The sequence below is a fragment of the Rhinolophus ferrumequinum genome, chromosome 15, assembly GCF_004115265.2.
Source record: "Rhinolophus ferrumequinum isolate MPI-CBG mRhiFer1 chromosome 15, mRhiFer1_v1.p, whole genome shotgun sequence".
NCBI classification, from domain to species: Eukaryota; Metazoa; Chordata; class Mammalia; order Chiroptera; family Rhinolophidae; genus Rhinolophus; species Rhinolophus ferrumequinum.
The window spans coordinates 47,556,703-47,569,761 of NC_046298.1; the positions used below are offsets into that span (position 1 = coordinate 47,556,703).

The 13,059-nt window shown below is 52.1% G+C and overlaps 2 protein-coding genes across 8 annotated transcripts in view; both read right to left on the minus strand.

Annotated features, from left to right (window-relative positions):
- LENG1 (leukocyte receptor cluster member 1) overlaps window positions 1–1,659 on the minus strand; it is a 3,241-nt gene extending 1,582 nt beyond the window's left edge. Inside the window, exons 1-2 of the mRNA XM_033127526.1 lie at window positions 1,508–1,659; window positions 279–458 (exon numbers count right to left, since the gene is read on the minus strand). Of these exons, the coding sequence (XP_032983417.1) occupies window positions 279–458; window positions 1,508–1,639 (312 nt within the window). The 5' untranslated portion in view covers window positions 1,640–1,659. The remainder of the gene's footprint in view (window positions 1–278; window positions 459–1,507) is intronic.
- TMC4 (transmembrane channel like 4) lies at window positions 713–12,993 on the minus strand. Of its 7 annotated transcripts, XM_033127485.1 has the most exons (15): window positions 12,841–12,993; window positions 12,128–12,341; window positions 10,182–10,327; window positions 9,760–9,992; window positions 9,508–9,629; window positions 5,919–6,066; window positions 5,031–5,198; window positions 4,645–4,808; window positions 4,264–4,387; window positions 3,932–4,029; window positions 3,445–3,628; window positions 2,954–3,084; window positions 2,700–2,855; window positions 2,385–2,463; window positions 1,993–2,289 (listed from the first exon to the last, which is right to left on the minus strand). In XM_033127485.1, the coding sequence occupies exons 1-15, from the start codon at window positions 12,917–12,919 to the stop codon at window positions 2,221–2,223; spliced, it is 2,115 nt and encodes a 704-aa protein (XP_032983376.1). In that variant the 5' UTR covers window positions 12,920–12,993; the 3' UTR covers window positions 1,993–2,220. The 7 variants fall into 7 exon arrangements, 5 of the variants coding, with proteins under 5 accessions (XP_032983381.1, XP_032983376.1, XP_032983377.1 ...); XR_004425097.1 differs by lacking the exons at window positions 1,993–2,289; window positions 2,700–2,855 and adding an exon at window positions 718–767 and having other exon boundaries at window positions 3,477–3,628; XM_033127486.1 differs by lacking the exon at window positions 2,700–2,855 and having other exon boundaries at window positions 2,148–2,289.
- Between the last annotated feature and the right edge of the window lie 66 nt (window positions 12,994–13,059).

Consider the following 13,059-nt stretch of genomic DNA (forward strand, 5'->3'; position numbering starts at 1 on the left):
TTTACAAAGCTCCTTCACACGTCCCAAGTCCCTTCCCTATAGGGTCTTGACACCAGGCTGGAGACCTGAGGGGTCTGTACCTACAGCCTCAAGAGCTGGGGGGTTTCAGCTTCCACTTCCAAGGCCCCATGGGCCTGGACAGCAATAACCAACACTTCTTGAGTTCTATGGTTAGGTTCTCTTCTGAATATATTAAGTCTTTAATCCCCACCTGTTCCCTATGCTCCTGTTGGTCTCAGCTCTACCCATCACTGATGAAGTGGGCGACAACAGCTTACTTTATCCTGTCGCTTTTCTTCTTCATACTCTTTGTTGCCTCTGGTCTCCCCTTTCCCTTCTTCCAGCAGCTCCCGAAAAAGGTCCACAGGGCCAGAACTCGGGGCCCCTGCCTCTGCTGCTTCAAGTTCCGGTAGTGAGTTCTGATGTCTGGCTTTCTTCCGTAGGAATTCTGTGCGGGCCTGGTGGGGTTAAGGGGGTGGATCGGGGGAGACAGAAAGTTAAAGGGAGACCATTCAGAAAGGACATGTGATCTGAGGAACCGGGAGTCTGGTACCAGTCATAGAGAATCACAGTCCTAGGTGCTGGGAGCCATGGGGAAGGGAACAGGGACAGTGGGCGCCCAGAAGAGGCACCCAGCCAAGGCACCCAGCCTGGGAATAGGGTGGGGGAATGAAGTGAAGCCTGGGTTTGTAAGCTTTCTTTTCAAAGGGCAAGGCAGAGCTCAGTGTCACAACACGCTGTGCCAGGAAGACTTTATTCTGCGCCTCCTGCGGTAAAAGAGAGGTGGATGGAGGTGAGACAGACCTCTGGGGATAACACAATAAAGACAACTATGAAGACAGCCAAAACGTGTATTAGGACAGCCGATGTGAGTTCCAGGAAGGGCTCCAAGTCACTAGCCCTAGTCGATTTGCAATCTCTACCGGTAAATGTAAGTTTAAAAACCCCACATTACCTCCCAGCCAGTGCTAAGGATGAGATTAGCTAAAGGACTGACGGCTAGGTGTAAACCAAACAGGTGAAGGAGCTATAAAGAGCTTCCGGTGTTTGTGGGGCGTTGGGGGAGGTGTGGTAGTGGGGGAAGCTGCAGGGAAACGGAGCGGGCTTCCTCTCCGAAGCCATCTCACTCTGCATAATGGAGTTGACAGCGCGCCTCTAAGAACGAACGGTACTTAAGGGATTTCGCAAGTCGAGCGTTCTGCGTGGGGCATTCAATAGACTGCAGGCAAACTAAAAAATAGTCTGAGTTTCCTTGAACTGCCCAGGGATCCCTTTATTCATAAGCTCCTACTCTGTGCCAGGCACCCATCTAGCCTCGCGAAGAACACGAGCAGCAGATAATAGGACTAGAGATGTTACGCGGGAACGCTCCCTTGGTTCCACCCGCGGCCGGCACCTAATTCTGTAAGGGATGCACTGCGCCTGCGCAAAGACCCCACTTCCGGCCCTTCCGGGGACGCCTGCGCGCTGGGTCCGGGAGCCTCGCCAGGCCGCTTTCGGAGTTTACCTCTTGTTGAGCGAGCAGTACCCTCCGCTCACGCTCTTTCTCCTCCTCTCGGGCCTGGGCCTCGTCACGCCGAACGCGGGCGACATTGTCCTTGTTCCGAACGTGCCAGCTCTTCTTGGGCAAAATGTTCATGGCGGCGTAGCAGTCTAGACTGGCAGCCCCGCCTCCTAGCACTTCCGATTGGCGAGATGCCCCTCCCTGTTGTTCCTGTCTCGCCACTGGTTAGTCCTGGACTAGTTGACACTCCCCCTCTGGTTCTATAACGAAAGCTGATTGGCTGAAACGCCCACCATCGCTTCAAATCACGCGTTGTGTCGCGTAGCGACCGCCTCACATCAACGTTTCGAGTCAATTACGGTGTGTCCGCTCCAACGCTTACCGGACGCGATCTCTGATTGGCTGGAACACCCATCAGTCCCTCACAAGGCCAATACATTTGATTGGCTTGCGTCTTGCAAAAACCTTGACTCCCGCAGCTGGACGCAAGTTTCAAAGAGCACTCAGCAGCCTCGGCTGTGTTTATTGATACAAGAATGAGATTTACTAAAATCAGGGGGTTCAGGGTCCTGGCAATCTCAGAAACCAGGGATGGAAGGAAGTGCAGTCTTCTCCACTTCTCCCATTTTACAGATGACGTAGCCGAGGCTTACAAGGGGTCTGGGGTCAGGTATGGGTCTGAAAGTGGGACATCATCCTGAGCCAGGCTGGGGAGGTCAAAGAACCCCCTTGGCTGAGCTCAGTGTAACAACACGCTGTGCCAGGAAGACTTTATTCTGCGCCTCCTGCGGTAAAAGAGAGGTGGAGGTGAGACAGACCTCTCCCCATGTTCCTTTCCATATTCCCCAGGACCCCTTCCCAGGGACTCTGCCTGGCTCACCGTCTCTATCTGCCGTTTGAGCTCAGAGATGAAACGTCCATATGAGTTAGCCAGGGCCAGGATATACATCATCAGGATGCTAGAGGAGACAGGAATAAAAGCCACATCCCAAACACTCTTAGAATATCTTCAACATATGGCTCCTTAGAAACCAGGGGTCTGGACCTTCAAACCCAGGAGTCCAGGACTCCAGCCGCCTGCTTTCTTCAGACCCAGGAGTTTAGGTCCCCAGCTCCCTCCTCTCTCAGACACAGGCAGCGGGGCCCCCAGATCACACACATTCAAACTCAAACCCAGGAGTCTGGGCCCCCTCACCTGGAGATCAGCAGAAGGGGCACAGCAAAAGCCTGGGTCCCCAGAAAGAAGAGAAAATTCTGGGTGGACTGAGGGAGTCTGGAAATAGACTCAGGGATCTGGGCCCAGATAGACAACTGTCCCTGGAATGGACCACACGGCTTGGAAGGTGGGATCCTGAAGTCAGAGAAAGGCAGAGCTCAAGGATGGCCCAAGTCAGAACGCTGGATGAGGGTGGAGGAAGGGACAGAGAGGCAGGCACTTCTTACACTTACAGGAAGATGCTATAAAGCACAGGAACGGCGGAGATGGCCAGACCCAGGAGAAGGACCAGAGGGAAAAAGAAATTCGCCGTGGAGGCTCGGAAGGTGCGGGAGGCCGGGGAACAGATGGAGAAGAGGACAAACTGGTGGGGGAAGGAGGACATCTGAGACAAAAAAGGCTGGCTCCCACTCTATTTTCCCTACCCAGGATTCCTAGCCCTCGGCCCCCTCCTCAGTCAGGATCCAGGAGTCCCCAGTCCTTTCCCACCATCAGACCCAGGAGTCGGGTCCCTCAGACCTAAAAGTTGGGATACTCTAGATCCCTCCTCCCACACCCAGGAGTCTGTCCTCCAAATCCCTTCTCTCAGGATCCAGTAGTCCAGGACTTTAGCATCCTCCACCCCTAGGACCCAGGAGTCACATCCCTCAGTCCCCTCCTCCCCTGGGGCGCAAGCCCAGGCCCCAATACCTCCAGCTCCAGATAGGTGCTCCCCACCCCTCACCTTCTTCAAATAGAAGAGCAGCAGGAACTTGCCTGTGTTGAGCAGGGGCAGTAGAGGGCAGAAAAAACTCCCCACCCAGACCACCGTCTGCGCGTAGATGAGCCCTAGCACCTCGTCGGGCACCTGGAATTCCTGGGTTCCTGCCACACGACGCAGCGGCTCCGGACAGAGGCCACAGAGGAACCTGAGGGGTGGGGGCGGGGCAAGTCAGAGGCGTGCCGGCCTGGGGTTTCCCCGCCTCCACCGTCCCGCCCATCAACCGGAAGTGAGTGTATCTGTCAAGGCCTGGAAAGGGCGTGCCCAGGGGGCGGAGCCAGCGGGAACGACCTCTCTAACACGTGGAGGGGGCGGAGTCTGCAGACTTAGGGCACAGAAACCCGAGCAGAGAGGTTAAGGGAGGGGGCGGGGCAGGGAAGAGAACTGGGTGATGGGGCGGGGGCCTGCTCTGAAATGGGCGGGGCCACACCGCGACGGGCGGGGCTCTCACTTCCGAGGGAACTGGAAGAGCAGCATGACTGCTATGCCAGTCAGCAGATCAAAAAGCAGGAGTTTGTACATCTCTTGCCCCAGCCGAGTCTCCCAGCACTGAGGAAGGAAGAAAGGGGTCAGAAAGACCTCAGTACCCATCATCCGAGTCTCTAAATCACAAACATATGAGACCCATCAATTCTTTCTCTGGGTGTCTTTCAAACATCCCTGTCCTCAAGGGAACGGTATTCTAGCACCCCAAGCTCCTCCTTCCTCCCAAGCCAGGAGTCTGGACCCACCCAATTCCTCCTTTCTTTCAAGGACCCAGGACTCCTGGCCCGTCTTTCTCACCGGAAGTTCGTAATTGTAGCCGCAGGTTTTGCACTTCTCAGCCTCTGCATTGCCCCCGCAAGTGATCTGCTTCCAGAGAGAGAAGATCAGGACCAGCAGGGAGGCCAGGCGGAGAAATATAGTCCTAGCAAGGGAGAGAAAGGGGATCAGCACAGACCTAGTACCAGCCGCGTGCCAGGCCCCTCCTGCGCGGAAGGTGCTCACAAGTCTCACCATTTCACAGATGAAAAAAATCGAGGCTCAGTGACAGAGAGAGTTGGGATTTGAATCCAGGTCTCACTGGATCCCATGTCGGGATTTCCATGTCTTATTTGCTAGAACCAACGTCCCTCCACCAACCGGCCCTGCCATCATCCCCAGCCGACCCCAGAAAGTTTGAACCTGAGCAGTATTAAAACGATCTGGCGGCTCCTGGTATAGCCCTCCAGTGGGGCAATGAACTTGAACACTGGTGGCAGCACAAAGTTGACCCCGGCGATGAAAATGGATGGAAGGTAATCCACCCCGAGCTTTAACAGTGGCATTTGCTGGACAAGGGGCCTCTTCTGAAAGGGAGGAGGGCCAAGAGAAAAGGCTTTGGGATCGTGAAGGAGCCTTGCTTGATGTCCTCCCCCAGCCTCTTCTTCCTTCAGCACTCTGAAGTTTGAAGTCCAAACATAAGCCCCATCCCTGCTAAGATCCCAGGAATCATAGACATCAGTCCCCTCCACCCTTGGAAACATAGGTTCCAGGACCCCGGGGCCCTCTTCCCTCAGGCCCCTCCACACCTGCAGATTCACAGTGGACTCTGTAGCCCAGAAGACGCCGTAGAAGGCCGCCCCCAGGAGTGCAACCACCAGCAGGTTGAGCAGCACCCTCACCGACCACACCCTGGCTTGCTGGTGCAGGGTCCGCACCGCAGCCTGCCGCCGCACCACCGCTTCCTCCAGCTCCACCTGAGGCCAGGAGAGACATTCACTTGGGTGCCATTCCCCCAGAGTCAGGGCTCAACTAGAACTGATATAGCAACACACCTCTAAAGACTTCTGTAACGTTGTCTCAGTCCCTCCAGGACCCTCCAAGGAGACAATTTAGATGCGCTGGCTCCACACTTCCAAGTCCCACCCAGCACCAGAAGCTACAGCCAAGGCCTCATGCTCCGCCCGCTACACAAGCAACACCGTCCAAGACCCATCTGACTCTGAGCCCCGCCCTTCTGGGTCCCAACCTAGCACTCTATACCTTGCCCTCCAAGGCTCATCCCAGACTCCAAGCCCCACCCCCGAGGCCCCGCCCAGCTCCCAAAGCCCCACCCCTCTGAGGTCCAACCCAGACTCCAAGCCTTGCCCCTCTGAGGCCCCGCTCAGCACTTATGATTAATTCAGTAGTTCCAATTCTAATTTATCAAGCCCTTTCTGGCCTCACCTTTCCAAACTTTGAACCAAGGAGCTTTAGGCCCCGCCCCTTTCCGACTACTAGCTTTTCCCTGTGACCTTTGACCTCAGGCATCTCTGCAGCCTCCTCCCAACCCTCTCATTCCCCAAGGCCCGCCTCCTTAGAAGAAAGCTCTACTTAGATCTCCCCAAAGTCCCATCCCTGATCTAGGCCCCGCCCATTGTCTCAGCCCCACCCTCTCTGGTCCATATCTGGTTGTAGACCACACCCCCTAAAAGCACCTGCAACTCGTATAGGATGGTGCGCTGGCGCAGCCGAACGTGGACATCCCCGCAGAGGCCAAAGTCCCAGGCGGAGAATACCCGGTGGCTGTAGCTGGTCAGGACCCCAGATTCAGCCAACAACGTCTGCTTCAGGCCGGACACCGAGCTAAGAGAGGGGAGACCCAGGAGATGGAGTGTGGCAGGACAGCCACGAGCATGGGGGTACAAACAGGAAAAATACACCCTAAGACCTTGGGCATTTAGTGAGCTGTTACCTGGTGGAGAGTCAAAGAGGCGGAGACACATACAGTCCTCGGAGCCAAAGATCAAGAGAGAGATTCCAAGAAAGACCCAGAGGAGATCAGACACACTACAGAGAGACAGAGACCTAGGAGATAGGAACCCAGAGTGAGAGGGACAAAGACACTGGGGAGACACAGAGATGTAGAGGGGGATTGAGACCCCCCCCCAAGGGGACAGAGATTCAGTGAAAGGGAGAAAAAGACTCCGTGAGAAGGAAAAGATCTAGAAAGAGGAAATCAGAGACTCAGAGAGAGGAAGGAGAGATAGACACCCAGAGAAGGGGCTGGGGAGAAAGACTCAGAGAAGCGGGGGAGGGGCTAGGTAAAGAGACTAAAGAGAGGGGACCAAGACCTAGGGAGGAGGACAGAGAACAGAGAAAGGGAAAGAAACAAAACTGGGCAAAGAAAGTCCATATCCACCTTCACTACAACTGGTGCTAGCCTCCGTTATCTCTCTGGAGGACACCTACGTAAGATTTCTACCTGGTCTCCATGCTTCCACCTGAACTTTCTCAAAATCTTTTCTCTGTTCTTGAGCCAGTGGAACCCTTCTTTTTATGCAGATCAGATGAGATTCCCCTGTTTAAAATCTATTCCACAGCTTCTCCTAGTTCTTGAAGTCTAGGCTCCTTCATAGCATAGCCAGCCAGGGCCCACCTGATCTGGCCCCCACCTACTTCTGAAAGCTCAAATCCTGTCTGTCCTCCTCCTGGCCCTTCGTTTCCCAGAACACTCCAAACCTCTTTCCACCACAGGGCCTTTACACTCACTGTTCCCTCTGCCTGGAATGCCCCTGTCTCGGCTGTTCACCTGGCTGGCTCTTTCTCGTCCTCTGGTCTCCATCTATGTAGGTCACCTCCTCAGAGAGTTCTTTATTGGCCACTCCATCTAATGAGGGTCCCCAACCATTATTCTCTATTTTACAGGGTGGTAAACTACAGCCCGAGGACCAAATCCTGTTTTTGTAAATAAAGTTTTATTGGAACACAGCCACACCCACTCATTTGCATACTGTCTACAGCTGATTTTGCCCTGCAACAGTAGAGTTTAGTTGAGACAGGCACTGTATGGCCCACAAAAATGAAAATAATTCCTACCTGGCCTTTACTTTTTTATCAGAAAATAATTGTGCTAATCTCTGCTCTATCATATCATAAAAGAATCACATGTAAGTGTATCAAACAACAGGTTGTACACCTTAAACTTATACAGTGTTACATGTCAATTGCATCTCAAAAAAGCTGGAAATGTCATCCCGTTGGTCTTCTATATAGTACCTACGGTTCCTGAACTCAAATGCTTGATTTGCTTGTTTGTTTAACTGTCTCCCAGTTTATCTCCCCTACTACCTGTGTGGGGGTTTAAAATGGTCTTGAGAAGGCTTCTGGACACTGGTCACGTTCAGTTTCTTGATATGAGTGGGAATGTAGCAAGCTTTGCCCTTTAGTTTGTGCATTTTTCTGAATGTGTGTTACATTTTTTAAAAGAAAAATATATGCAGTTCACTAATATCTGACTAAGTAATACCTGACAGGGTAACCACGTACTCTATGGGGAAAGCATAATCTCTTCAACAAACAGTATTGGGAAAACTGCATAAACACATGCAGAAGAATGAAACTGGGCCCCTGTCTCACAACATTCACAAAAATTAACTCAAAATAGATTATATACTTAAACATCAGACCTGAAACTGGAAACTCCGAGAAGAAAACATAGAGGAAAATCTTCTTGGTACTGGTCTTGGTGACAATTTTTTTGGATATGACACCAAAAGACAGGCAACAAAAGCAAAAATTAGTAAGTGTGACTACATGAAACTAAAAAGCTTCTGTACAGCAAAAGACACAGTCAACACAATGAAAAGGCAACCTAAGAATGAGAGAAACTATTTGCAAATCATACATCTGATAGGGGGTCAATCTCCAAAATATATAAAGAATGCCTATAATTCAAGAGTAAAAAAACTAATAACTCATTTTAAAAATGGGGACTTGAATAGACATTTCTCCAAATAAGACATACAGATGGCTAACAGGTACATGTAAAGGCACTCAACATCACTCATCATCAGGGAAAAACAAATCAAAACCACAGTGAGATATCATCTCACACCTGTTAGAATGGCTGTTATCAAGAACACAAGAAATAAGAGCTGGTGAGGACGTGGAGAAAAGGGAACCCTCGTGTGCTGTTGGTGGGAGTGCAAATTGGTGCAGCCACTATAGAAAACAGTATGGCGTTTCCTGAAGAAATTAAAAATAGAACTACCATGTGATCCAGCAATTCCACTTCTGGCCACATATTCAAAAGGATTGAAATCATTATCTTCAAGAGATAACTGTACCCCCATGTTCATTGCCACAGTATTCCCAATAGCCAAGACATAGAAAAACCTAAGTGTTGGCCTGGGGCCAGGGAGAATGGGGAGATGCTGGTCAAAGGCACAAACTTCCAGCTATAAGATGAGTAAGTTCTGGGGGTCTAATGTACAGTGTGGTGACCATAATGATACTGTATGACATACTTGCAAATTACTAAGAGAGTAGATCTTAAATGTTCTCACCCCCCAAAAAAGGTAATTATGTGATATGATGAAGGAATCGTATATAAATCTATTAAATCATGTGTAATCATATTACAAAATGTAAGTATATCAAATCAACAGGTTGTACACCTTAAACTTATACAATGTTATGTATCAATTATACCTCAAAAAAGTTGGGGGGGGAATCAATGTCAAAAGAAGATGTCTAAAATGGATTACTTGTCACCACCCTGGTCCAAGCCACCACCGTCTCTCACCTGAATTGTTACAACAACCTCGCCCTCTAACACACAATGTGATTGGCTCATTTATGGCTTATAGCTTGTCACTTGTCCCCTGGCTAAAATGTCCGTTTCATCAGGACACAATCTGTTGCCTTTTTGTTTGTTTGTTTTCTCTACTGTCTGTTTTGCCAACTGTGTAGAACAATACCTGGCACATAGTAGCTGTTCAACAAATATTTGCATAAATGAAATAGTGACTGCTGTTTTTCTATTTCTCACTTCTCCCTTCCATTAAAGATGTAATTCATTTGCTTGCTTGTTTAATAGGGTACCTTCCCCACCAGACTCTAAGCAACAGGAGGGTGAAACTTCCCATCTTTACCCCTGACCCTGAGCCCTTGTAAAGCATTTTAAAAATTGATTTCAACTCAGAAAGGGACCGAAGAGTGGGACTTGGGATTCCTGGGAAGGGGCTTCTACCACCACTGCTCCTCCCAGGGCCCGGGGTCTGGGTGTGTGGGGGTGTCACTGACCGATGCAGGATAAGCACCAAGGAGAGGAGGCCGATGGCGAAAGTGGAGCACAGGTAGGCAACAGCCAGGCGCCAGCGCGGTGGGTAGAACCCGTAGAAGAGAGGGGACCATTCTAGAAAACCCTGCGGAGGGAAGGGTGAAGCAGGGCTCACCGTGGGGCTCGCGGGGCGGGGTTCAGGGAGCTGGGCAATCAGGGTCGGGGGTCACTGCGGCTCAGAGGGGGTCTCCCAGAGAGGGTCTCCAAGCACTCACCTCTCCTGAGAGGAGGCTGAAGATCTGGGAGGAGAAGGAGATAAGGCCCTGAGGGTGGGGGTTGTACGAGCCGCAGGGAGAGGACAGGTCAGGGCTAGGGGGACTCGGGGGAGCCCCGTCCAGCCAGGTGGGCAGCAATGTCATGCAGGCCTTCAGCACCGCGGTCAGCATGTTAAGAAGCAACAGGAAGCGCAACAGCAAGAAGTAAGACTCGGTGCCGGCGCCAAACTGGCCTGCAGGGGGCGGCAGAGAAGCCTGGGGTTCCTTTCTGAGTCCGGACCAGGACGCTCCTCTCCTCTCTCAAACCCAGGGCTCAGGACCCCCAGCACACTACTCCCTCAGACCCAGCAGTCCAGGCCCCCAGCCTTCTCCACCCTCTGAATCGGGGTCCGCCCCGCTCCCGGATGCCAGCCCCACCGTACCCCCGATCTTCTTCAGCGTCCACGCCCAGGGCTCTACGGTGCGCAAGACCTCTTGCATCCTCTCCTTGGACCTCCGAAGCAGCAGGGCCCAGTGGGCTGCCCTGGACCCAGAGTCCTGAGCCACTTGGTCCCTGGCGTGGCTCTGCCTGGGAGGAAACAGAGTCACAGGCAGGAAATTAAGGACCTAACAGCATCAAATGGAAACCACTCAAATGTAGAAACCACCAGACAGTACATCGTGAGTTCCTAACACGGATATTCGAGCAATAAAAGGAAACCTATGACGCGAAGCATAGGCAGCCGAACAGAACACCAAGACTCGGAGTTCAATTTACATGAGTCCCAGAGCCCGCGCACGTGAACGCTCCTCTTTAGAGATGCAGACCCAGGCGGCCCAGCTCTGAAGAGGAAGGAAGTGATCCTGCATATGTCTGGGGAGGAGGTGTCATGGGGAGGGGTACGTGGGGGTGCTTCTGGGGTGCTTGACCTAGGTTGGGTTCACCTGGGCTCTCGTTGTAGGATACTCTTTTAGTCTGTGTGCATCATGTGTCCTGTGCTTTTCTGTAGGCAAATACCATCATAAAGTAAATATGAAGAAAAAAAAAGAACAGAAAAAAGGAAGGTATTGTGATTTATATGATATATATATTTGGTCTTCCTCCCCATTTCTGACACAAAGCTGCTAAAGCCCTTGGAATTTCCTAAGTGTTCAGAGCAATTAAGGTGACTTTTTATGTTACTGAGGTGACATTTGGACCCCACCTAAGGGTGGCGTCTGGTTGCCAGTGGAACCAACCATGTGATTAGAGGGTTGGAAGGCTAATTCCCACACCCTCATCCTGGGAGGGGACAGCGGCAGAAGGTTCAATCAGTCACCAATAGCCAGTGACTTAATCAGTCACGCCTATGCATGAAGCCTCCATAAAAACCCAAAAGGAGGGGGAGTTAAAAAAAAAAAAAAAAGGATGAGGTTTGAAGAGCTTCCGGGTCGGTGAACATGTAGAAATCCGGGAAGAATGGTGACCTCAGAGAGGCCAGGAAGCTCCGTGCCCTTTCCCCATACCTGGTCCTCTGCATCTCTTCCATCCGGCTGTTTCTGAGTTATATCATTTTATAATAACCAGTGCTCTAGTAAGTAAAATGTTCCTCTGAGTTCTGTGAGCTGTTTTAACAAATAAAAAAATTGAACCTGAGAAGGAGGTTGTGGGACCCACTGATCTATAGCTGGTCAGTCAGAACCTGGACTTATGACTGGTGTCAGAAGTGGGGACAGTTTTGTAGGACTGAGCCCTTAATCTGTGGGACCTGATGCTGTCTCTAGGTTGATAGTGTGAGAAATGAGTTAAATTGTAGGACATCCAGTTGGCGTGGGAGAATTGCCCAGTGGCATGGGGGGAACCCCTCATGCACACATCAAAATTGTGTCAGAATTATAGAAAGAAACAAAGGTCAGTTTCAAGGGCCACCTGAGCAGCCACACAGGCACCATTCTTGGAAGGGCCTTGCACTTCTAATGTTCTGCTGTTGTCATCTTGAAATGTCTAATAATTATTGAACAAGAGGACTGGCGTTTTCATTTTTCACCAGGCCCTGCAATGTATGTACAGGGAGAAAGGAAAGGAAGGAGTAAATAAAGCATGTTAGGCTTGGAAGAGGAGGAGGCAGAGACAGAGAAGGATAAAGCAGAGAGAAAAAAATGAATAACAGATTTCAGACCCAGAGAGTAGTGAGAGGCAGAGAGAGACTTGGAGGGAGAGAAGAAATCAGCTGGAACGCGAGCCTGGGAGAGAGACAAGTGAGTCTGGAACCATGGAAAGACAGGACTACTTGGAGTCGGAGACACAGAGACACAGATGGGGAAGAAGAAACCAGAGAGGCAGATCAGAGCGGCAGGGAGAGCAGAGACAGACGTAGGCAGAGTCCAACAAGTGGGAGGGGGATCTCACTTGTGTGCCCGTCTGGCCTGCATGGGCCAGGGTAGTTCCCGGGAAGGGGGTGGTTCCTGCAGCTCCTTTTGGGCAGTTTCTGCGAAGGCCTGGATGCTCCTCTCTCCGTCCTCATCCCCTTCCTCTAGTGCTCCCCAGGGCAGCACCCCAGGACCCCGGTACCGAAGAGTAGCAGCACTGGGGAGCTCATTCAGCACCGAGGACAGCGATGGGCCTGGGAAAGAAGGGGGGCTGAAAGGACCCAGGAGTCCAGGCCCCCAGCTCCCAGCCCCTTCTCCCTCACCCAGGAGTCCAGGCCTCCAGGCCCTCCTCTCTCAGACCCTGAAGTACAGGCCCCCAGCCCCTCCTCCCTCAGACCCAGGAGTCCAGGCCACCAGCCCCTTCCCCAGGCATCAAGTGTGGACCTTCCAGGCCCCTCCTATTTCAGGGCTGAGGAGTCCACTACTCAATTTCCTGTTCCCTCTTATGCAGGTGTTTGCCACGCTGGCCCCTCCCACTCCTAGATATCCAACTCCCAGCCCCTAGCTATCTCCTCTCCCAGGTCTCCAAACTCCTCCCCAGGACCCAGGAGTCCCAATCTCCCGTTCCCTTCTCCCCTAGAAACTCAGGAATCGAAACCCCTCCCCCTTCTGCTCTCCAGACCCAGGCTTCCAGGCCTCCTCCATTCTCCGCCAGCCCGAGGGGTTTGACCTGACTTCCCTGGGCTCCCCAACCTGCTCTGGACTCTCGGGGTGCTGGCCACCTCTCGGAGGAGCCCCAGGCCTCGGGTTCCCACGCTGGGATCTCTTCCATGTCCCCAGGCGCAGTTGCGTCTCTGTCTCTAGCGGCCAACTGGGCGGTGCCCCAGGGAAGGGAGGGGTCTGGGCTGGTCACACCTGGGCACCAGGTGGCCCCGGAGGGAATACAGTGTACTTCCTATAACCTGTCAGGGT

What these genes read in the sequence shown, in the direction of transcription:
- TMC4 (XM_033127485.1), bottom strand. Translation starts at nt 12,919, where the DNA reads ATGGAAGAGATCCCAGCGTGGGAACCCGAGGCCTGGGGCTCCTCCGAG. An exon ending in TCAGCCTCCTCTCAGGAGAG is followed by an intron (nt 9,630 to 9,759) that starts GTGAGTGCTTGG and finishes TTCCCTCCGCAG; the next exon opens with GGTTTTCTAGAATGGTCCCC. An exon ending in CTCTTCCAGTTCCCTCGGAA is followed by an intron (nt 3,629 to 3,931) that starts GTGAGAGCCCCG and finishes CCCACCCCTCAG; the next exon opens with GTTCCTCTGTGGCCTCTGTC.